Below are 24844 nucleotides of genomic sequence, written 5' to 3' on the forward strand. Positions count from 1 at the left end.
GTGAAAGATGACATGATGAAAGGGGGGGAGGGGGATGCAAATAAGATGCCAGTCTGGCTTTGAACAGAGCATATCGTGGCTTCATGGTTTCCGCCATTTGTGCTAAATACGAAAACAATACATCCTTACTAATTAATCACAGTTTTACAATGAATAATAATGAATAACCTTGGTCTTATTACTTACTTATTATTACTTGTTCATAAAGTAATTTGCAGATTCTCGGCCAGGCACTGTTTTTTTTAAACCAATGATTAATTTGACACACCAGGACACACATGTAAATAGCAGCTCATTTGTGCTGCATTAATATTTTTGCTAACCTTAATAATCTGTATATGCTTTAACAATATAATCTGGGAGAGAAGTCTGAGCCAACATTCAAAATGACCTTTTGGGAGAAGGTGCATTTACAACAGCCGTTTTGTGCTGACAGTAGCTATTTTAATTTAGGCTGAAATAGAACAAAAAGCTCAGACTATTCCCCTTTCTTGCCCCCAACTGAGAAGCTCCAGGCTAAAATATCACACTAATATGACAGATAATGGTCATGACCATCTGCTTTCTAGGTCTGGGGAATATGGCTGCTCATGTTCAGTGATGATTTTAATTGGTGTAGCAGGCATTGTTATAGTAGAGAACATACACTTGGACATTAATAATATTTAAATTACACTTGTGTGTGCAATATAAAGAGGACCATTTGGGAGGAAGAAGGCCCTCTCTGACTACATGTGGTCTTATTAATAGACTGGTATGGGTATGTGGGGTGGAGGGAGGAAGAGAAGAAACAGGGCGTTCACTTACCCATCACTTTAACAAAGTAGGCATCAGCTTCAAAATTGTTCTTTAAAGCATGGATGATCAAGTCATTTTTGTCCGCTGCCTGGCTCAGAACCAGCATGTCTAATATACCCTGCAAATGAAGACAGGCATGCAGATAAGGGACAATGAGAGCATGGTGTGTGTGTCTTCTGATGTACATTTTTATCCCTCCAACACACTGGGTGACTGATCCAACATTATCTCATCATCTCCATTCTTCCTCTTTTCTTTTCTCCTCCCTACATCTCGCTCCCATTTTAAAAATCTGTCTCAAGGGGTGGGGAGAGAGCGAGGGATAAAGAAAAAGAGAGACAGGACAGAATCCAACAGACAGACCACAAAGGCAGCAATAATTAATTCCGATAAGGCAAGCAGATAGATAGTAGATTGCACTACAGCCACTGTAAGCAGAACCTATAAAACACAAAAAGGATGGTTTTGACAATATATGCATGTATGAAAACGGGTGCATGACATTGTATCTAATTGTGCATGAGTGTATTTTTAGGTGTTTGTATTTCCAATAAACATATTATTGTCACTGTGGATGGATATATTTTGAAGTATTCAAATAATAGCATGTATGCACGGAGTGAAAAACAGCACAGAACCTGACTGATGATAAATAAGTGCCTGCTCTTGTAAATAGATGAGCTGGCAAGGATGTAGTTAAGTAGGTTTGCACAAAAGCTAGTGTTCTTTTAACTGCATTACTGATTGCAAACAGGCACTGCATGCAAGACAAGAAAAATGATGAATTATTTTGCTTGTGTCAATTTGTGAAAAAAACTTTATGCATAATCAAATCTAAACATCAGATAATGTTTACTCCGTTAGATACATACATTTTTATATTGGATTTTATATTTAGTCATAATATTGAAATGTCAAGTATCACTGCTGATACACTGCTGTAGACTGATGTCTACACATTAATTAGATAAGTAAGAGGAGATGTAGAAGTGATGGATGTTTAGAGGAGAAACAGACATAAAAGGCACAAAGTAGAAAGACAAGGATGGTACGCTGAACTGTATGTACGTATGTGTAACTAAAGCAAAAACTAAATTACACAAACTCAGCAAAAATGACTTACATCCTCGTAGATGTCAAAGAATGTTGCCATCACTGCGTTTTGGATGGCTCCCAAATCTGACTGGTCCCAGTGGATGTGGAACATCCTCCCTACACTGTGGCAGCTGGCGTTGTTACAGGGCACGTTCTCCAACAGGAAGGCCTGCTGACCACTGGGGAGAGAGAGGAGAGATGGTGATAATGTTGAGTACTTCAAAATAGAAGATTGTTTATGTCATCAGCTTTTTGTCATTTCTCAGATGAATTAGGTCAGTGTGTTGTTGGCTCACTCTTCAGTACGTCCCTGCTAAGCAGAACATTTCACAGTTCAGTTTGATGATTTGGTTTTGGATCACAATGGTGAATCCAGATATACATATACTATATCTGTGATAATAAATCGGGACTCAGAGGCTCAGAACAAACTTTAAATGGTGGAATTTACTTTACTATTAAAACCAAATGACATTTTCTATATTTCACAGCAAACATCTGAACCAGAAAATGAGCCACTTTTTAATGATCCAAGTGCATGGTCCACAACACATGAAGCAAGCGCATTTAAGACATGTAAAAATTCACCAGACCAGGCGCACGGTTTAAGAGGGCTGTATTTAGTCTCTTAATGAATCATGGGTGTGTTCAGAGATGACATGAAATAAACCAGTGAGAGTGCCATCTCCCGTTCCCTTCAGAGGCCAGCTGTGTTGCTATTATAACCGCAGATTTGCAAGGTTGTGAGGAAGAATGCTTTGTGCAGAGGATAGGGATCTGTGTCGGACTGGGAAGACATGTAAAGCAGAAACAGCTGTATATGGCTTACAGCTGTCTCTGTCTCTGACTGTCCCGTTTCCCCCTCATTTCCTGGGGAAAATATAATTAGGGCCAGAAGTTTGATTCACAACCACAACATGTTAGCAGGCTAAGAAAGAGACATACTGTATTCTCTCTGTCTGATATTCTCTGCTCCATTTCAGTCAAAAGACAAGATTACAACATAGAGCAGTGATTTAAGAGTATATAGTGACTCGATAGAAAATTCTGCAGCATATCGAGTTTTTGGGTGGATGTGTTCTTTTCAAAATAAGAGCATTAGTGTTTTAGAGAATGAGAGATGCTTCAGGCTAGAAGCATCTGTGATAGAACACCTGCAGGCACTGCTCTTTTACACTGCTACACATACAGTAAGTGAAAAGAAAAAGAAATGCACAATCATGCAAGCACATTTTTTTGTATTAAGACACAAAAATATACAGACTTCTAATATTTGTACCGGTATATATACGATATTCATTTAGAGGTGTTCACTCTTCTGTGACCACACCCTTTAGTGTTTCTTAATGGAGCAGAGTGGTGAATGGTTTCCTCCTCTCTGCCTCTGCTGTGTGCGCTCAGTCTTTTTCACCATCTCCCTTTGAATCTGTGAGGAGATTGAATCCTGCTCTTTATCTATGTGTCTTTTTCTCTTTGGAGATGGCTCTGTCTACCTGTTCTTAGATCTCAGTGGGAGTGGTGACCTGAAAAAAACAAACAAACAAAAAAGCTAGGCTAAAAATAAAATGATCGTGAAAATCCTCCCTCTCCCAGGGTTTTAAATTACTCTCCATACACACTGTGCCAGTGCAAGTGTCTAGGGAGTGGAGGTGAAGGCGCACCACAAGCTATGAGTCTGATGGGGCATCTGCCAGCTTGTCTGCTTTTAAAACTTAAAAGACTGTGAGTCGAGTTGGAGAAAAACATAAAATCTTCTTTCCTTGTGGCAAAATACTCAACTGTCACTCAGAAGAAAAGGAGGGACATAATGCATAAAAAGAAAAATATCATTTTGGATTGGTTGATTGTCATTAACATGATGATGCCATCTATCCTGGAAGCATGTCAACTTTACTTGTAGAGAATGAATTGTAAGTCAGAGAAGAAGCATACAAGAACCAATCCTGTTATTTTATCTTCCACAAAGCTAAACACAAAAAGCCAAAAAATATCAGTGTGAAAAACATGGGCTCTGCATGCTCAATAAAAGGCAGAAACCAGGGTAATAAATGCTGTTTTACATAACCAAGCAATCCAAGTGGTCAGATTGGTACTTGAAATGCATTATTTAAGCCTCTCCAGTGCTCTCAGCGAGGTTTTAGTAAAAATTATGGCTAAGTGGACAAACATTAACAGAGTGCAAGTTCATTAGTTTTGTTGTTATTATATTTTATCATTGCAATGATTTCATCAAGCATCTAAGGGCACGGACTATGGGGAAACTGATTTTCATCAATAACATGTTGAACTGTTTCATGGAGAAGGCAGTTAAAGGGTACTTCCATCATGTTCTGTAGCACCCAACACTAGTAGTTGTGTCAATACAGTACAAACAGCATCATAAATGTATAACATGTAAGTTTGATAGAGTAAAGTGATGTCGCACACTTGTAGCCTTTGATGTAGAAAAACTTAATTGAATAAATTTAAACAAGCATGACTAACGTTTCGACAATAGTCTTCATCAGGGTACAAACATGTAAGTTTAACATTACTGGACTGACCCACTCTGCTCTACGTGTACACTAAAGATGTCTGTCAGATTAGTCTGGTCGATAGTCGATGTATAACAGGATTATCGACAAGACGGCACAATAAAATGGAACGTAAATATTAACTTCATAATCAGAACGTTCAGTGTTTTTTTTCTGTTTTGTGGGCAAAGCCACTTTATCGGCTGCACCCACCTGAGGGAAACAAATCCACTTTCTCATTTTGTGGCAACATTTCAAACACTCCCTTACACTTGTCTGGAATCCACAGCTGGCCTTGCAATATGAGGAGTGAGTGCACTCAGCAATAATGTGCTTTCTGTGCAGGCAGCTAAATGTTCAAATGCTCATCCAGTGGGTGACTTAGACAACTCAGCTGCTGATAATGATATCTGTATTTAAACCACAGCAGGCCCGTGTGGGAATTTAATTAATTCCTAAAGTGGACACATACAGCAATGCTTCAGGCAAACCATTTAAAACACTGTCAGTTCAGATGACGATTTCTCTGAAGACATGCTCGTATTCCAGGGTGTCTTCGTCTTTGAGTGTGCTGAGGAGTGGGCTTGAGCTGGTAAAACTGAATTTGGCTACTGTAGGTGTATTATAGTCGTCACTCTTTGCAATCCATCAATACTGCGTTTACTCTAGACCCTTCCTCCCTCCTCATTAGGCATAAAGGAAGCAGCACAGCAACCTACAGAATGTGGCCAGTCATCACAAAGGACCTGCCGCTGCAGCAGCTACTGGTCAAGACACAGTACTAATGGTAACATCGGCTCACCAGCAGATTGTCAGGCCTCCAACTCCAGGAATTTGTCTCAATCTCTCAGGGACAATGTGTGTGTTTGTGTGTATGTACAGAAAGAAATGAAGCCATTTCAAAGTTTCAGGCTGAACTTTAGAAAGCATAATGTGTGTGTGTGTGTCCTTTCTGAGATTTTTGTACATCAAAAGAAGCTCTCTGCAGCACTGCAGGGGTGGTGATGGTGGAGATGAACTCACGGTCATGAGGTGGAACACACACACATACCCACAAACACACACACACCTTCACAGTCACAAACATCACCAGAGAATTCAATAACAGCTTTTCTCCTCACATCAAACGGTTATGTGGCGGCTGCTGCAGATCTGACAGCAAACCTACTAACATGTTCTAGACGCGCACACACACACACACACACACACACACACACACACACACACACACACACACACACACACACACACACACACACACACACACACACACACACACACACACACACACACACACACACACACACACACACACACACACACACTAAGCCATTAAGGAAACCCCTCCCTAATGTGGTCCCAGTATAAATCAGACATCCAATAATTATTGAGATTTGGCTTTCATAACAATAATTGTGTATTTTGCAGTGGTCGAAGAGTACATGACATGGGTTTAGCAAATGCATTAGGATCCATCCTCTGGGAACCATGAACATCCAATCCTATTTTCACCAATTATTGTCATTTTCTGGAACCACAGAAACAATAATCCAGTAATGTTGTGCTATTATGATGATCTAAAGTGTGACTTAAAAAGTGAGAGAAAATGACAAAAATGAGCTAAATCCAAAACTATGCTTTTAGTGCACTTTCAGCCTGTGTCTGCATTAATGTATGTGTGTGTGTGTGTATGTGTGTGTGTGTGTGTGCGTGCGTGCGTGTGTGCCTGGGGGCTTTGATTATTGAATGAACTCAGTGTCAGCACTGATGTGTGTATTTTTGTGTGTGCATGTGCCCGTGGGGAGTCTTCCAGTGTTTCCAGCTCCATCCACCTCCCTTCTAATTGGCCTCCAGAGGGGCAGTTGGCTGGCAGGAGGCTGAGCAGCTGATCACACCGATGACCCCTCTCCGCCCCCACCTAAAACGCTTCGAGAGGCGACTGTTACCTGTCCACCTTTCACCGTTACGCCATCTATCCCATCCACTTGTACCTGAATCTGTCTATTCATCGCCCCCAGGATGAGAGGCTACTCTAACCCGGCCAACTTCCTACAGTATGTCCTTCCTTTACCCCCTCTATTCCACAACTACAACCTCATCTCCAACCATCCATCCATTCATAGATGCCTTTGTTAACATTTGTCACCTTTTTGCCTGCCAATCAAAAGAAAATCCAAGGACTTTGCTAAAATGCTTTGAAGTTGTGTGTCATTTGCTGTGGGTGCATTTGAAAATGCTCTTTTCAGTTTTGATAATGGTAACACAGCAGCAAAGCCCTTACCTCTTTCCTTGACAAAATTACCTTCCATTCGTCTCTTTAAACTCTCCACTTGCTCTTCCCTACTTTCCAAACCCTCTGTATGTTAAACAGAATATCTTTCATGTTAGTCTGCCTTTAGCCATGCACTTTATATTCAATTTAGCTGATTACCACCTTATTACACTTCTTGATTTTTGTCTAATTAAAACTGAAAAAACAGTAGGAGGGAAAAGAATCTCTAGGCATATGATTAACAGAAACAGAAGCTCTGAAGCACACAAATGTATTGTTACTTCTACAAAGTAACAATTACACAAGATTGACACCTCTGCCAGCCACACAATTTTCAAGTAACATATAGATGACAACTGAAAACCAAGCTGATGTTTAAGAGACGGATTGAATAAGCAGAAAAGGCTGTCACATGACAGCAACTCACAAGAGCGGCAGGTGGGTTATCTGGAAATTTTGGATGAGGGCAAAGTGAATTCTGGCTCCTGTTGTAGCACTAGCCAAGGATACTTGCATGTTTGTGGAATGTGGATGGTCAGGTCAGTAGATGCCAAAAATGGGAAACAAGTCAGTTCAGTGTGGCTCCGGAGCTGAAAGCGTGTGGCCACATATGGTCAAGAGGACATCAGAATGGGGTCTGAGTGATCTGATCTCAAATGCATCTTGAGTGCATTCACACCTGTACTTACAGCTGTCCACTTGTGATCCAGTCAGCCAAGACAGATGAAGCAACCACCAGCAAGCTGAAGGCTATCCCTCTGTCCATCAATACTATCACAAGGGGCATTTATGGCATGCAAGACCATTGCTCACTTAGTCTTTGTTATTGACAGCGGCTTTGTTCACTGTTTATTGATATATGCATCTGATTCATTAATGCACATGATTAGAGGGAGGGTTTTTTGACTGCAAACCTGTAACTAACAGAGACGCTATGGATCAAATGTTCCAAATCATTGACACTTGAAAAAGGCTGATCTGAAGTGGGTGGACTGTGTGTGTGTGTGTGTGTGTGTGTGTGTGGATGTAGATGGCTTGGTCAAAGGCTGGGAAATGATCGAGGCTGCAAAGCACTTGCCAAGTGTGTTTCCCCCAGTGTGCGGTGGACATACTGTGTGATACACAGATAGGCACTACCATCTACACAGCTGAACGATGTAATGACAGCCATCATTGCCACAGAAACGCTTTTCCACACTGTGCGAGTAAATGGGATCCAATAATACAGCTGTCCTGTTTCACAGCGAGTCCCGATGGCTGCCACATGGGAGGGTTTTATCCAGGGTGTTTGACTTGTGGGATGAGATCAGAATCTTCTTGGAGACAGAGAATAATGAATTTGCCCACATGTTTAACAATGACATGATGAAAAATGTATCCCTCAGTCTCATGTTTCAGAAAATCAATGAACTAGATCTGCAGGACACCAACACACACCTTCCGCAGCGGCCAAATGGAACCACATCATTCATAAAAAAAAACTGGAGATGTGGGGCAGCCAGTGATATAGACCAATTTAAGGGTCTTAAATCATTCATCAAGGTCAGCAAGCTGTTGTACAGTGTTCCCACATATATTATATCTCTTACAGACATTTCCAGAGGTTTTTCTCAGGGCAGGATTCAACCCAATGTGACTGGAACTAAGAATTCTTCAATGAAACACCAGCTGCTGACTTCAGCACAGCAGAAGAGAAACAGTTCATCGATGTCACCTCTGATTCAACAATGTGGCTGCAGTTCAAGGCCAAGGCGTTGGCTGCATTAAGGGTTGCAATGGGAAAGGACTACCCACAGCCAGGCAGTAATACGGTCCACATTCCTTCCTTTTGACAGATCCTACCTGTGTGAGATTTCTGCTGTCGCCCCAATCAAGAAAAAAAAGATCAAAATACGCTAAGAGTGGCAAACTCACAGCTGGAACCTCGATTTGAGAAGATTTGCAACACAAAGTAAGCCCATCCGTCACTGAGAAGATTGTGGAAGTAGATTTTTTGCAGGTTTTTGTTACTGCCAGGGTGTTAGTAAACTTGCCATTTTTGAGCAGAGAGGCAGTTTTGAGAAGATCTGTAGAAAAACAGATGCACACTGCTGTGTAGTTGCTTCTAATTTCTCCCACTTAGAAAGCTACTTTTCTACTTTTGCTTTATTTCGGGTTTTTTCTGCATGATATTGGGCACTGAAGTTGCAGTTCTGAAAAAAATGACAGACGATGTTTCAAATAAAGTCTATAGAAACAGAAGTCTGTATACAAATGGTGTGTCTGAGAATGTGTTAACGTGGGTGCACCATCATTTTGGTTCCCAAAAAGCTGTCAGATACATACAGTGGTGTCCCAGTTTTTTGCACCCCACGACCCACAGCTCATTATCTTGCTGCAGGATGAAGCCCTGACCAACCAGCCAGTCATCCACTGTTTCTTGTCTTGGCAATGCTAAGTCCTGTGTAGGACAGTATAAGCATCAGAGGGTTTAGTACTGCAGTCTTTTGCAATTTGCCTTTGGACTTCTGGACCCAAATCAGAGCAAAGATGTTACATGTTAAAGATGTATTTGATGAAAACTCAGGGGTTTCAGTTTGCAGGTGGAGCAAAAGTCAGGTCTGGGGTGGTAAGGACACCAAAGACTAAAAACTAAGGCAAAACCACTCTCAAAGATTTGCATGGTTGAAAGCTTCCCTTTGTACCAACTGCTTCAGTTTCAGTGACAAGTGGAAAATTAGATTTTTTTAATAGTGATCCTGTAACTTACATTTATTGGTAAGCAAGAGAGAGAAAGAGATGTGGACGAAAGGTAAGCAACAAGATGGAGTGGGCAGGTCCACAAAATAAAGTGACAGGCATCTTAGGTTGTCAAGACCCTTGGGTGCTGTGGTTTCTCATCCTGCTAGCCACCATGGTGATGAACACAGGCAATGATTCACGATGACACACCATCAAAGTCAAAGTACATTCTTTGGTAGTGTTACTCCTCTTCACGGTCCGCCTGCCGTCACTCACTCTTTCATTCTCCCCGTCTGTCCCTAGCTGCTTCTTCATACCACCCCCTGTGTCACAAAGTCTGCTTTCTTTAGACTCTGTGCTTGTGTGTGTTGCTGTTCACAAGATCACGCCACACAACGACGATGTAATACAACATTTTGATTTGAAAATAAAATCATAATGTGTAAAGCTTGACATCCATTCTCCTTTCATCACATCTCTGAAAAAGCATTAAGTGTTGCTAGTTACAAGTCCACATGTAGGCTAATGCTGCTCATATGAAAGTGCTTTTAACTTGACAGTAAACACAGCTGGGAAACAATAATGACTTGAACTCTGAATAGCTGAGTAGTTGAAATGGTTGGTGGCAGCGTGAGATAGATATGTGGAAAAGTCTGAATTTGGGTATTGAGCTCAAAGTCTCCATCTGTCACCACAATACTCCAACCCCTGTGGCCTTAAAACTGGCTTTGCTCATGTTTTCACTGGAATAAACCTCCAAAATGACTGATTGTGTTTCTGACTACACTAAACATGGGTATATAAATAAAACGTGGTCTCACTTCTGTGGGACTATAGTGGATTATCAATCATTGTTTTGGATGGACCTGCTTTTTAGGAATCAAACAAGGGATGCATGGTTACTAATGTCTGCTGTAATAGTAATATTCAAGCGTGAGCTTGACACATTAATGATGCTGTGCGCTTATAGATAGCATTCAATGACGTCATTTAAGGGGAGTGACTCTGAAAAACCGTATGAATTTGTGTTGGAAACTGGGTCCCGGCCTACAAATCATATTCTCCTAATATGAGTGACAGGAATAAGCTTGTTCTTGTACAAGTCCAAACTAAACTAACTGCAAAAATTACAATTTGAACAGAAACTGTGACTTTTATTGTACAATATCAGCCACAGTAATAATATATCTCTATATTTCTTTTGCATAATTCTCAGTCCTAGTCCAGAATGAATGAATCTACTGATGGACTACTGTGAAATTGTGTGTAGACACCATAACTTTCATTTGTCAAAATGCTTTTAATCATGGCCAAGTACCTGCAAACTAATGACATTCCCATCAACCTCTGCTGTACTTTGCACTTCATGCTGCTTGGTGGTACTTGACCAAACTAATTTGGTGAAATACATTTCAAACAAATGTGAAAAGCTAAATGGGTTTATGCAATGTACAGCAGATGATTTATTCTAAAAGTCAGACTTGTCAGCCACTGGTTACTCTGTGCAGTTAATGTAAAGCATTGCACAACCTAGGTATGGGCTGAATTACTAGAAGTATCATATATATGTCAACACATGACAGAGAATAGCAAACGAGAGATTAATTTATGTGAACACAGTGAAGATTATGACTTCAAAGAAGCAGATTGGCTTTCTGTTTAATGAAGCACAAATGCACACCTCCGCAGATTTTTGCTGTACGAGCACTGCAGGGCTGCACGCTAGAATATGGCATAATGACGTTCTTTAAAACTAATCATCAAATGGCAGACATCCTCTTTCATTATGGTAATACTAAGCAGCTCCTTTTATTTTTTGTTTAGGAACTCATCTAAAGCCAAACCGGCCTCCCACGAGAAAGGCGCACTTTGGAAAGAAAACACTTTGCGGTACTAACGAGGAAAACGTCTTGCGCTACTCCAGTTCCAACCCTGGTATTAGCAATAAAAACCAGGAGACAGACAGAGCAACCATACAGAGCTAACATACAGAGAGGATGGATTTTTAATAGCATTGCCTAGCAACAGCCTGCTAAGCTCTCGGAAGCTGCTTGGTCGGGGTGCATACTGATAGATGGAGTTACACACACGCACGCACACACACAAACACATACACACAGAGAAATACTAAAACTTAATATGATGGAAGTTGTCAAGGCATCAACAAGGTGAGAGACAGTGAGATATACATTACCAAGAGCATCAATGAGTGTTAACAGAGTGAGGTGTTGTCCTGACCTCAGCTCTGAGTTTAACATTAATCTGTGAATTGACAACAGAAGTCAGCATCACAGCGCTGTCATTTTTACAGTACATCTACCGTTTCACAGGCATATTTGAAGTTCATGACAAAGACACTTGGAATTATTAATTATCCTTCATTAATGTTGCTTATTGATGTAAACCACTGCTCTAAAATCAGTGCAAAGACCGATTTTATTCTAAGATGATTTAAGTTTACAGCTTCTTATCTATTAGACATTGTAGTCCCCAGTATCACATAGATTTTATTAATAATCATCTAGGAATAACAGGAAAGTCATCATGGATGTTGTTGAGTGAAGTGACAGCTTCACCAGGCAAACGTATTCATCCGTAGCTAATTAACATTACTGAGTGAGGCTTCATTTTTCTTTTCTTTTCTTTTTTTAAGAATTTGCGAAAAATGATTAAAAACATGTTTTGAGTTTGTAATTATGCATTATTAAGTGTCAGGTGATGGGATAAACATGGCAATTTGTCAATTAAAAAATAAAAAGCACCACAAAAAGCAGTGTGGTCTGAAGAACTCCCTGCAGCAACAGTAAACTATAATGTAATGTTGATCAGAGTATTATCTACACATACAAAATGAAAAAAAAAAAAAAAGTTCAGATACAGAACTGCCTTTAGAACCACCTGACTTACAATTATGAAAATAGAGAGGACAAACATTATATTACTGCTGAGTCCTTTATCTAATTGTCCAGAAGATAACAATCTCCTACATCAGCGACAGACAAGGAAATCCATGTTCAACCTACTTTATTGCATCTCTCATCATCTGATTATACTGCTATAAGAGACTGAGGCACCGGGCCGATACATACAACTGCTTCTGTAAAAATAACAGCACATTTCACTTCACTTTTTGTGAAGGACGGAGAACATTCTAGATTTCATTAAGTGTGAGCTAATTTTCTACCAGAGAATACTTATCTCTTAATCTACATCACAACCACCACCGCATGTTTGTCCCATTTCTTTGGTCCAAGTCAAATCTGAATGTACAGTAAGAGTAAATCCAAGTATCATCATAGCTAAACCTGAGCTTACAGTCAGATACAAACCAAACATGGACATACTGTATGATGTACTGAAGCAAAACTGGGTGTGACAGAAAACACAGACTTTAGAAGAACTGCCCTGAAACATGTCTTTCTCCTGCTCTAAAATGTATGTCCACTACACAGAGTAAGACACAAAGAATAGCTGAGGACAGAGACTGTTGTGATTTTGCTGGGCAACAACCTCCAGATGAGGTGAACAACATTATGCTGTTACTGTCGCACACTCACTGACCTACAGCCTGAAGAGCTCTACACTTAAGTGAGTGTCTGTGCCATGTTTGTGGGAGAGTCGCATCTCCCAAAGGCTTTTCCTGTCCTGTTGTAGCTTCACACTGCTACTTGTCAGAGACACTTGTGTCATCTGAAATGTGCGTCTGGATGGACATTAATGGTTCCAAACAGTAATGTCTACAAACAACCAGTTATCGGTAGTGAGCGGTGTACAGCACGTCGTGATGTGCGGCCATGTCGTGGTAGGAGATACAACAGAAATCACTTAAGTTCAGCCGTCTCCATCTGTGACCTCATTTCGTATTCCAGAAATAGCTCGCTCTCAGCACATACCACTAGATGCGTGGCTACATGTTGCATGTACACTCTTGCACACACACAGGCGTGGAGAGCAGCCCACTGGAGGGTGAAGTGTGACATTTAGACCGTTTCTCCTGCAATAGGGGGGGGCTCTTATGAAGCCGGGGTGGACCACTGCAACATCAAGCACTCGCAGCCAGCAGGACGCTCCGTCTCCCTCAGGGCACAGGATGAATGGAGAGTGTGTTTTATGTGCGTCTTCCTGTGAATTTGAAGTGTACCTGACTAAAGAGAGTGGCTGGGCTCAGACATTTGTAGCGTCCAAAAATAGTCCTGTAGTCTGTAACATCTGCACATTTCCGTTTACTTCAAGGAAACATCGCTTTTATCACTGTCATCACAGCAGAGGACTCTGAGATGCTGTAGCAGCATTGTTAACCTTCAACGTCATTTCATGACTATTCTATCGATCATGACTAAATCCAATAAGGCTGGGAAACAGGAAGTTCTGTGAAGGCATGCTGTGCCCCCCTTTCACCCCCTAAATCTTTTTTGGAATAAAGACACAACCGAGCTGAGATCACATTTTGTGCTGATATGGAAATCACAATGCGTGCTTTGTTTACCTAATGATTAGTTGCGGTGGCTGCATGTGCCGCTTCATCAGTGCTACAGCCCTGGAAGACTTAGAGCCCTATAATTCAGCTGAAGTGCTTCCACTCCGACTCTTCATGATGAGCCAAAACAATCACAACTACAGTACCAAGGTTAACCCCACAGCAATGTAGATCATCACATTTGTTTGACTGTTATAAATCAAGACCAGGTCGCTCATCTCCCTTGTGACTGGCTACCTCACAAAAGCACCATTATTTCTGAATGCAGTAGGCAATGTTTTTTCAGAATTGTACTTTATTTTTAATTTAAATGCCCAGTTTAGGAATAGAAATAGATATTGTTGAGGCTTATCAATGAGAGCTGGTGAAGGAAATCACATTATATTGATCTATGTATTCAGTCATTGATCCACTGTGTATCTTTGACTGCATAAATCCAGTTTTCAGGATTACTAGTCCCAGTTCTCGGACAAAATCTGCACAAAGTAGTGCAGTCGGCCCTTCATTGACAAGTCTAATTGTTTTAGGAAATTCAAATACCCCAGAACATTTTCATGTTGTCACTATTGTTTTACCAAACTCTTAAAACATGGGGAGCAAGGAAGACGGAAAGTAATTATCAGAGAGAGAAAGCAGCAAAAAGCTATTATGCCTTTATCTGGGGATTTTTCTGTCTTTTAAGGGATTTGGAATTCCATAATTTATCTTCAGACTGTAGAAGAAGATTGAATAAGTATAGCCTCTGATGTTGTACGATGATGCTCCTCTGCACAAAATCACCAGCGATTACAGCTGAGTGGAGCCTCAGAGGTGAGCTTTTCATGCAGTTAGGGAGCTCTCCTCCCCAGCTCCCACCAGCCTTTTCCAGACATTACAATATTTCATATAACCTTGGCAACACCAACACAGTTCTCCCCATCTCTCTCTCTCTCTGGCACATAGTGAACAAACACGGTCCATCTCATGCTCAATCCCTTAGAGAGTCTTAAAACCTTAACAAGGAAGATTTAATTAATTTTCAAAGTAAATGGGTGAGCAAAGAAGGGGCTATTATCTTTATGCTGAACGACGGCAGTTGTGTGTTTCCATGGAGAGAGCATCTCTGGTGGTATTCAGGGAAACACTACAGCTTTGATGTACAAAATGAGGGAGAGAGAAAGAGCGAGACCAAGGGAATGTGCACAAGCTGATTGTGCTCTGCATCCATGCACGGAAAGAGCAGGCAGATGGTCAGTATTTTGCTAAAATACTTTCCAAATTTGAGGTTACAAGACTTTTTTAGCCACAATTTAGGTATAATGGGAATTTGTCATAGGAACTTATAAACTAAATGCTTTTGCTGAAGCATCCTGTACTGTTGGATCCATTGTGCTACTTGGAAATTCTTATGAGAAATCTTTTTCAGAATACTAGATATACCATGCACCAGCAGAAAATTATTATTTATGCGGACATCTGTCATAAAGTGATGTGTTAAACAGCAAAAGCTTCTTGAAGAGTAATGATTTTGCACAGATGGTGCAGAGAGAAATCAACAAGAGATAGAAATGCCAATGTCGAACCAGTAGCCTCATAGAATTTATAGAAACCATTTGCTTGAGCTAGAATCAATTTCTTTTCCTACTGTCATCTCATTTGACAGCAGTCACTCCCTGTCATACATACAGTACAGTATGTGTATCTAAAAGCCTAGAGGTGAATTTTGATCAGTATTTTTCCTGTGACATCAGCTGGTCAGAACAGAGGGAAACTGTTATTGTTGTTAGCAGCTGCTCATACCACATCCTTCACTTTAAACCAAACACTTCACACACTTTATTCTCAGAGGACAGTTTAGCACTTTTACAAGTGCAACAACACACCACAGTGGGAGAGGTGGCTGAACTAACCCCCCCCCCCCCCCCCCCCCACAACTGCACATGTACGAATGCCCTGTAACTATTGACGCGAAAGCAAACAAAACACGAGCCTACACACACAACAAAACATGTGAGTGTACAACATACTTCATACTTGAATAACTTCTGAAAAAGCTAAATTACAAAACACATATTAGTATGCACAAATCGCATTTCTGGTGGTTGCTGTTGTTGTCAATTATTTTTGCATCTCTGGAAACAACACAACACACAAACTCAGTACACTTTAATCTATAAAGAAACAAAGCCTGTATAAAGCTGCAATTTGGCCTTCTCTCATAGTAAAAAACAATTGAGGTAAAAATGTCTTTAAACTCTTTCTAGCCTCTCTGACAAAAATGTTCTGTGATATTTCTGCTACAACAGAAGCAGGAAAACGCGACAAATTGATACGGGTCTTAAGGGAAACATGATGATTATGTTTGGTCTGGAATTTTATCGGGGATCTTATTTTATTGGAGGAAATAATGGGTGGTGTAAATAATTCCATCTGTCCATCCATGAGAGTGCAAATTGATTTTTTACCCAGGCAGGCTAAAGGCCTTTACACAGCGGGGCTGGGAAGAATAAAAGACAAGAAAATTGTATTAGCCAATGGTCTTGATGTAGTTTTCAAAAAATTTGCAAAAAACAACATAATACCAAAGTTTCGCGTCACGTCGGGTGGTTCTTTGCCTCCACATTGTGCCTTAAAAGCATATAACGTACTCGTTGGTTTGTTTACATTAGCCAAACTTGCTCTGCAAATTTCATCTTGTTACCAACTCTACTACTGTACATTAAGGGTGTAACGGTACACACAAGTCACGGTTCGGTACGTACCTGCCTCGGTTCGGGGGTCACGGTTCGGTACAGGTTCGGTACAGGTTCGGTACAACAGACACTAATTGAATGTAAAATTGAATGGTTCTGGAATCTGGACAATTATGCCATGAAAACAGCTCTTCTGTTATATCTGTAGATATGTAGTGTTTTCAACAGACTCACTTTATTAGCCTCCTGCTACGAACATACAGCGGCTAACCAACTGCTACCTCCCTGTAAGCGGAAGTGATTACACTGGTGAACCCCGTTGCTAGGCAACCATGTCAACACATTCTATGATTATTTAGTTATCACGAGAAAACGGTCTGTGTTATGTAAGGGATAATGTATAGTTCGGAGGTTGTTATGGAGAAATAAACCCCGACAGGTTGTATGGAACCCCGACGCGAAGCGGAGGGGTTTCATTCAACCTGAAGGGGTTTATTTCTCCATAACAACCGACCAACTGTACATTATCCCGCTTATTACACGGTTTACGAGTGAAATAATTAATTTGAAACATAATGTTGACCAAAATACGACTTTCATCGATTTAAAATTGCATTTAGCGAATCTGCAAGACCGGTCACTTCCGCTGTTTTGCCGAGCCTCCTCCCGTTCTTGCATTTGAAGCCTTTGATAATCAATCAGTGGATCGATGGATTACCATACACGTGTTAAAATGTGTGTATTGTGTGTAGTCGTATCTGTCATAAACAAGAGATTAACGTTACTGTTTACGGGGTGCGTTTGTGTCGCGGAGCCGCGGTGCCAGCTGCACCGAGACGAGAGGAGCTGTGACACCGGGTCAGAGGCTCTGATGCAGGTCTGGTTTCCAGCCACGATGTGGAAGGAGCCTCCACTCTCCTTGTAACAGGTTACAAATCATTTATCTCTAACATCACTATTAGTCCGACGCTGTTTAATGACGGTAAAAATGAAACACAAGGTAAATATCCTGCATAGTTTCTCTTTTCTGTGCTGCGCTGATCAGAGCGGCGTCCCTAGCAACGGTCTGTTATACATGACGACGGTCCGTTATACAGAAATAACAGACCGCAGAACGCAGCGCTGGACCAATCAGAGAGCAGCATTCAATAGAGCCGTGTAACAAAATGAGATAACGACATAATAAATGATTGACTGACTTTGTTATCTTGAGATAATAAAATAAGTCGTTATCATGAGAACGTGGCCGTTCTCGGCTTCCATAGAATCTGAATCTGAATCAGAATCTCTTTATCATTGCTTAACACAACGAAATTGAGGTAGCAGCTCTCGATTCAGTGCAGCACAGGAGCTTGCATTGCCAGGCTATGTTGGTGCTTGCTGACTCATGCATTTTGAAAATTGTGAAGGTCTCATGAGTGAGTGACATACAGTAGGTAAGGTTGAAGAATTGCTTGCAAGCTGCTTCCTACATGCAGATGGCGAACAGCTTCCAAGGCAAAACCCTGAGGTAAAAGCAACAAATTCACCCTTTTCAGGGAGAGGAAATTGTCCTATTAGAATTTAAAATCAAGGAAAATGTATGCTTGGTATGTAGTGTGAAGAATAAGCATCAGGCTAGCAAGTGAGTGCAGATTTCCTCAGAAATGAACAGTGGTCTCTGTCTGATTGCACTCTGAGTTGAAGGGTGTTAAATCATCCTTGTGCGCATGTGTCTGAGTGGGCAATGATGTAGCTATGGCTCATTCTAATCTGCTGGTCTCATCTGACCTATGGTCATCTGCTGAGGTTAAAGGTCACTGAGAATGATGACAGCTTTAGCTTTCCACAAGCCTCAGATCTGGAGGAGTGCTGATCTTGCTGAGAGCGAGGCTCGCTTGGAAGGTGATCTGGCTGTTGTTTTTGATGGCTTGAGAAACACATGCTGATGTGTGATGAGACACATGTATGTACGTAATTATATGCAAGTCGCTTAGGGGCATATCGCGCATTAAAGCTGACCTATGCACCTTTTAATCAGTGTATGGGTGTGATATAGAGAAGTGGGGGAAAAAACATGATTACTGCTGGGCATAATCCCATTCTTTAAGGGCTGATGGCTAACACATACAATCCTATACCACACATACAATCCTATACCCTACACAGACACACACAAGCAGTGCCAGTGTTACCCGCCGTAGCTAATGTTATTCCTGGAAAGTATGTATCTACAGGATACTGTGGCAGCAGGTGGTAAATGTGTCCTTATTACAAGTGTGTGTCATATGTCATCTGAAGCTTTGACACTTCTCAAAGCCTCTTATTGTCGGCATTAAAGCTGATGTGTACAGTGAACAGAAAAGAGAGAATTAAAGCTTTGCAGGGAAGCCAAGAAAGACAGTAAAACTGGAATAGGCTTGGTTACATTTGGCTTACATCTGCTGTGGTACTTGGTTTGTCTGTGAGACTCAGCAGCAGTGTTCTTTTATTTATTTGTTTGTGATGTCAGGTTGAATGTACTGAACTACCATGTTACTGTGTGTCCAGAAAGGTTTCTTGCAGTTTGTGCAAAATGCATGTGACAAGGAAATAAAAACTGGGGAAATTAATTTGATTTCCTTAAAAATATGCACTGAGACTACATTTCAAATTTTTGCCTCAAGCTTGTTCCTGGCACTTACTGATATTAGCAAATATCCAAATGAGACCAGTTCTGTATTATATGACTGCATTGTCACAAGAACCACCAGGTTGATTACTTCCTTAATTATGTATTGCTGGTACTTGCTGATTATGTCAGGGGAATTCATTCAAACCACATACTGTTATTACAACTATAAACATCCATTGTTAAACCCTAAAACATTGGTCTATACGTAACCCTCGGCTTTAGAATTATTGTTATGATTTTCAGCACTATTATCATATGATTTCTCTATCCTTTTGTGCTGCAACACATCAGACTGGTGATTTATGTTCTACTTCTCTGTAAACACAGATGTTTTTCTCTAATCCAGCACAGCAGTAACACCACTAAACTGCATTATTCATCTAATTTAAATTGCAATGATAATTGTGATGTAAATGTAATATTTCCTTGGCTAGCTATATCAATAATTGAATACAAATGGCTTGAATAGGGTCTGTAATGCCCAATTCAACTGCTGCTGCATAATTCCATTTAATTGAATAGTTGGGGATAATTGTATATTATTATAATTCTAATGTTGACAAATGTTTTGCAGAAACTAAGTACGATTAATGAGAAGGAAAAAGAGGCTTTCAACTATATGGTATAATAGTTACTGTATGTGGCGTATAGAATTCAGAAGCTCTCTTAATTTCAAATGAAGCACTTGAAAAGTCAAAATATTTGTGTAGTCTCTGTCTTGTCTGGAGAGAGTTGAGAATCTGGTGCATATGTGATTCAGTCCATGCCGTGTGGTGCCATTCCATACTGTGTCATCTGCACCTAAGAGATCTACATCATCTTATCATCAGGCGTTTTGACAAAAGTTACTGCTACTCTGGTTCAAGTCTGTATCTGTTTAACTTCAGCTGTCGCCTCCGCACATCCCCAACGCTTGTTTTTTCTGCAAACACAGAAAACACCTATAGGTGTTTGTTCCAGCAGGGAGCAACAACCTTGTATTCTTTGCTGTGATTTAACAATGTTCGTCTGTGTGAGCAAGTGCGTGCATGTGCGAGACAGAGCGAGAGAGACAGACAGAATGTCTGGAGGCGACGTCCGTCCTGTGACCTGGATATAATGTGGACCGTGAGGAATGTAGTTTTAGAAGCTGCCGATGGAAATTACACACTACACAAATATCAAAACAAAAACACACAAGGACATACAACACATTCACGCTGGAGCACACGCACATCCTGGATCTGTCCTGCAGCTCCTAATGACTGTTTCCAAACAGCTGTAAATGGACGATCTGTTAGCTGGAATGATGTACAGTAGGACTATTATATCAAGAGCAGTGTAACACCTTTAAAGTTTCAAGTCGCTGTGTTAATCCCTATCTTCAGATACAATAAATATTTGATCTTCCAACAGTACCAGTTATACCTGCAGCTACATACAATAACAGTGACAGTTATGTAACTGAAGGAAAAGCTGTGTTGTTTGTTTGAGTGACAACAGCAACCTAGGCACCACTTACTGTACAGCAATTTAAACTTCAGCTTCAATCGTATGAAATTATAAATTAAGGACACAAGTTGAAAAAATAATGTTCTCTATGGCAAAAGTGAGAAATGCAAAAGAGGGAGAGAAGATTGAGAATGCTGCAAAAATGACAAGCAACTGAAGACGACTGAACACAAGTGGTTGGTTCCTCCATCATCTACTGGGCACACTAAGTGTCTGTATCTCTTGTTAAGTTGGCACCTGAAATGATGGGGTTTTTCCCCCAAAGGACCTCTCTGTACACGGCTGCATTCATCTGCCACTCTGTGACCAGTCTCCTTGCCCTTGCCACCAACATGATGCTGCCACCACCACCACCATGCTTCACTGCAGGGACTGGTATAAGCCAGGAAATGAGCAGTGTCTTATGTTTGTCAGACAGAGTGAGGAATTCTGTTTAGAGAGTACGACTCTTGTCTCATTAGATGAGACAATCTTTCCCATCAAGCTCTATGAATCCTTGTCTGATGGAGTGCTGCTGACATGGTTGAACCAGCAGCATGTTCTTCTCCAAGTTCCCTATTGGCCGGCTACTCAGTTTGGCTGGACACTCGTGGCTGGTTAAAACTGATTCCAATTCAGAGCTACTGGGGCCACTCCTTAAAATTCAAAGCTGTGGTATGTCTGTGTTGCTTTTTCTGCATGTACCCACAAGGAGAGAGCTGTAGGAGAGCCACTGCATTTTCAAATGTTGCTGTTTTTTTTCCCTTTTAGACTCTTGACTACTCCAGCTAAATGACCTCCAAACTCTCTATTCGTTCGTTCGTTCTGCCCCCCCATCTGTTCATTGTTCCATCGATTCCACCCGATTACTCTCATCTCACACCCTTTCTCCTTCGTTCTTCCTATTTTGAATACTTAAAAAGGAATTTGTTTTGCTGGGAGGAGGAGTGACACAAACCAGCGGTACTTTTATCTGAAAAGTAGCTATAAATAATCAGTTGGAAGGACAAAGGAGGGGAGATGAAGAGGGAATGGGCTGCACAAATATTTGGTTATAGCAGTGAGCATGTGGTTAGATGGAAATCAAAGACAAAAGCGCAGCCCAGCGCAGGATGGACAACATAGCGCTGTGGAATCCAAAGCAGGCGAGTCGACAGGAAGCATTTCATAAAATACCTCAACAAAAACAAAAACAAACACAACTCATCACTCAAACATGACCTGTGAAACCTTGTGCTGTCACTAAGACGAAGCAGTGCATATAAGATTTATAAGACTTTATGCACTGTCTTTTGGGCGTACAACAAAGAATTTGGTGGTCAAAGCACTGATATCACTTGGAGGTTATACTGTATGCATTACTTTGGTGCAGTTAAGATATCTAGTTCTCCTGCACCACAGACTCATGACAGAAGGCCTCTAGAGAGAGTTCTCTGACCCTTAAAGCTTCCTCCTTTTTCATCACCCTGACCTCCCTTCATCTCCTCATTCCTTCACATTCGACCCTCCACTTTACTGCTGATGATGTGACTTTAAATGTTACTGCTGGGGTCAGATTGTACTGAGAAGGAGTTTTGCAATATCGGCCATGGCAGAGCATGGGATTACAATGCTCAGGCTTAAAATGAGAAACAAATGGAAGAATGGGGGGGAATAAAGAGAGAAGCTATAGCTTGTGTGATTAGAGCGGGTGGGACAGACGACATTTCTAGATGAGGGTGACCACAAAGAGTTAAGCCTGACAAGACTTACTGGTGATTATAAAGCTTGGACAGTAAAGTATTCTTCAAATGTACGTATATGCATGTGTGTGAGTCTTTTGTAGCTGTTCATCAGCTCTTACTTTTTCTGACAGAACAAGCACTCAGACACTCCAAGAAAGACACAGGCGCACACGCACATGCACACGCACACGCACACGCACACAACAATCAGCATGCATAGACAGTCACAGCCCTAACCCTTTCAGATATCTTATCTTCATCTCTAGGGCCAGATAATCCACACAGGTCCTCCAACACACACACACACACACACACACACACACACACATCTCCAAGTGTCCATGGTGCTTATGTCCTGGCACATGCTGTAATGATTTTTTAAGGCTTGGCTTATCAGTTGTCATGTCCGTAAACTGAAGAACACACTCACCTTCGCTGTCTTCCCTCCCAGTCAGTGCTCTAACAAACCGGATGGTAATCTCTTCTTTATCGTGCGGCAATGTCACCGACTCTGATTGCCCAGTGCAAATCATTTTAAACGACAAAGTCTGCAGCTAAGGGCGGTGTCACAAATGTCAAAATGTCAGCAATCACATTAATTTATGACTAATTAATGCTTCAGCTAATATCTTATGATTTATTGATGAGAGGATTTAATGAATCTACATTGGAAAACTACTCCTGTTCTGTCTCCATGAGGACGAGGGATGTTCTCCAAGAGTTATTTTTAAAACACACAGTATAAATCCACTTATTTTCGGGCTGTGCTGAAAGCATTAACATGTGTAATCCAAATAGCATGTATTTTAAAAATTATCATTATTTTTCATTATCCTCTTGTTTATTGCTGCCCAGTTGATCAGAGAACTACTTTGAGCAGGGACTGACAACCGTAAACTATAAGTGCAAAAAGTAGAACATTTCTAATCAGTGGCGTTACTGTTTTTCCCCATCGTGAGAACGTGTCATTGCAAGTACAGTAATTTCACAGTAATTTAATGAGCAATTCCATCCTCTATGTGCCATCTTTGAAAAAAATAATAATAATAAAGATTTCTGATGTTAAAGCTAAACAGATTTGCATAAGCCATTTAAGTATGCATCTTGAGTTATTAGGTTCCATTCAATTCAATTTTGTGTTCCACTGGAATACTATAGTTAGTATAATCTCATCAGAACGTGTAATGTTACATGACAAACTAAAATGTAGGTTACAAAACAAAGTGTTCGTGAGACTTGAGAGAATGTGGATTTGCATGGAATCTGTGGTTATTAGTTTCTTGAAACCAGAGTAATAACAATGCAGATCTTGTGTGTCTCTAACTGTGTTCAGGCCCTGGACCTGCACATGCTGACACCATGTGCCTCTGGCTCATCAAGTAGGCATAGCACTGAAATGATTAGTTGGAGCGGGGTTCCTACTTGACTGGATTCCAGGGGATCCACTGCCAAGTAAGGATTAGTTTAAATTCAGCAATATCTCATTCATTTACTAGACATTATCTTAAATAAGGGTCTAAGAGGAGCACTTACTCTAGTGTTTATATAGTCACAAATGATGAGGGTTATAACAAAAATATTATCTACAAAAGAAACTTGTGCACAACCTTTTTTTCTTCAACGCACCACGCCAACAAACATGACCCATTTGAAGTCACCTGTGACAAAATATTCAGTGCAGCACAGTGAAAATGTGTATGTTTTTCCCTACCTGCCGCTGGTGTTTCGGAGGACAACCAGGGCATCAGGGAAGCCGTCCAGGTTGTAGTCCCCGAGGTGCAGGACTAGGGGCTGGCTGGGTGTCCCTGGCACAAAGCCCCAAACTGTTTCCTTCCGCTGGAACTCTGACAGCACTGGTACCCACTGCAACGACATCCCAGAAAAATTACACATCAATCAGAATTAACCAGAAAATCACTCAGGAGAAAAGAGACACAGTAGATGATGATAACCAATATGAATTCTCTCAAAAATCAATTTAGTTTCATTCCTGTCTTAAACCTGACCATACTAAATTTTCAGCATTGCGTTAGTAGACTATGAAAGTGACACATGTAATTATATGTGTGTGAAGGCCAGTAAACTGATAAGATTTGGTATTTGTACTCAATCACACTGTTGCTGCAAAATATTTATTTTTCAAACAGTAATTCATGTCTTTGTTGCACATCTAGGATTTCTGGGTGGATTGGTACAGTACAACCACTTACACAAAAAAGAAATAAATGCCAAATGTAGGATACAACATTTAATCCCATATTCATATAATTTCTGTATTGAGCATGGTTTGAAGTGCAATTTTAAGTGTTGTCTTACTCAGGCTTGTTGTTAGAAACCAACAAGCCTACCCTTTGAACTCACCTACAGCAACAACAACAGCATTTACTAAAAATTAAAGAAATGCAAATCACATGAATTGCAGAGATTTACTTGTAAAGACTTGTTTGTG

The 24844-nt window shown here is 40.8% G+C and overlaps 1 protein-coding gene across 1 annotated transcript in view; it reads right to left on the bottom strand.

The window, feature by feature from the left end:
* Positions 1–24844, bottom strand: part of itfg1 (integrin alpha FG-GAP repeat containing 1) — a 142790-nt gene that overhangs the window by 49643 nt on the left and 68303 nt on the right. The window contains exons 10-12 of the mRNA XM_083998250.1: positions 24107–24258; positions 1922–2072; positions 808–916 (exon numbers count right to left, since the gene is read on the bottom strand). Of these exons, the coding sequence (XP_083854376.1) occupies positions 808–916; positions 1922–2072; positions 24107–24258 (412 nt within the window). The remainder of the gene's footprint in view (positions 1–807; positions 917–1921; positions 2073–24106; positions 24259–24844) is intronic.

Source organism: Trachurus trachurus (genome assembly GCF_905171665.1).
Source record: "Trachurus trachurus genome assembly, chromosome: 3".
Classification (NCBI taxonomy): Eukaryota; Metazoa; Chordata; class Actinopteri; order Carangiformes; family Carangidae; genus Trachurus; species Trachurus trachurus.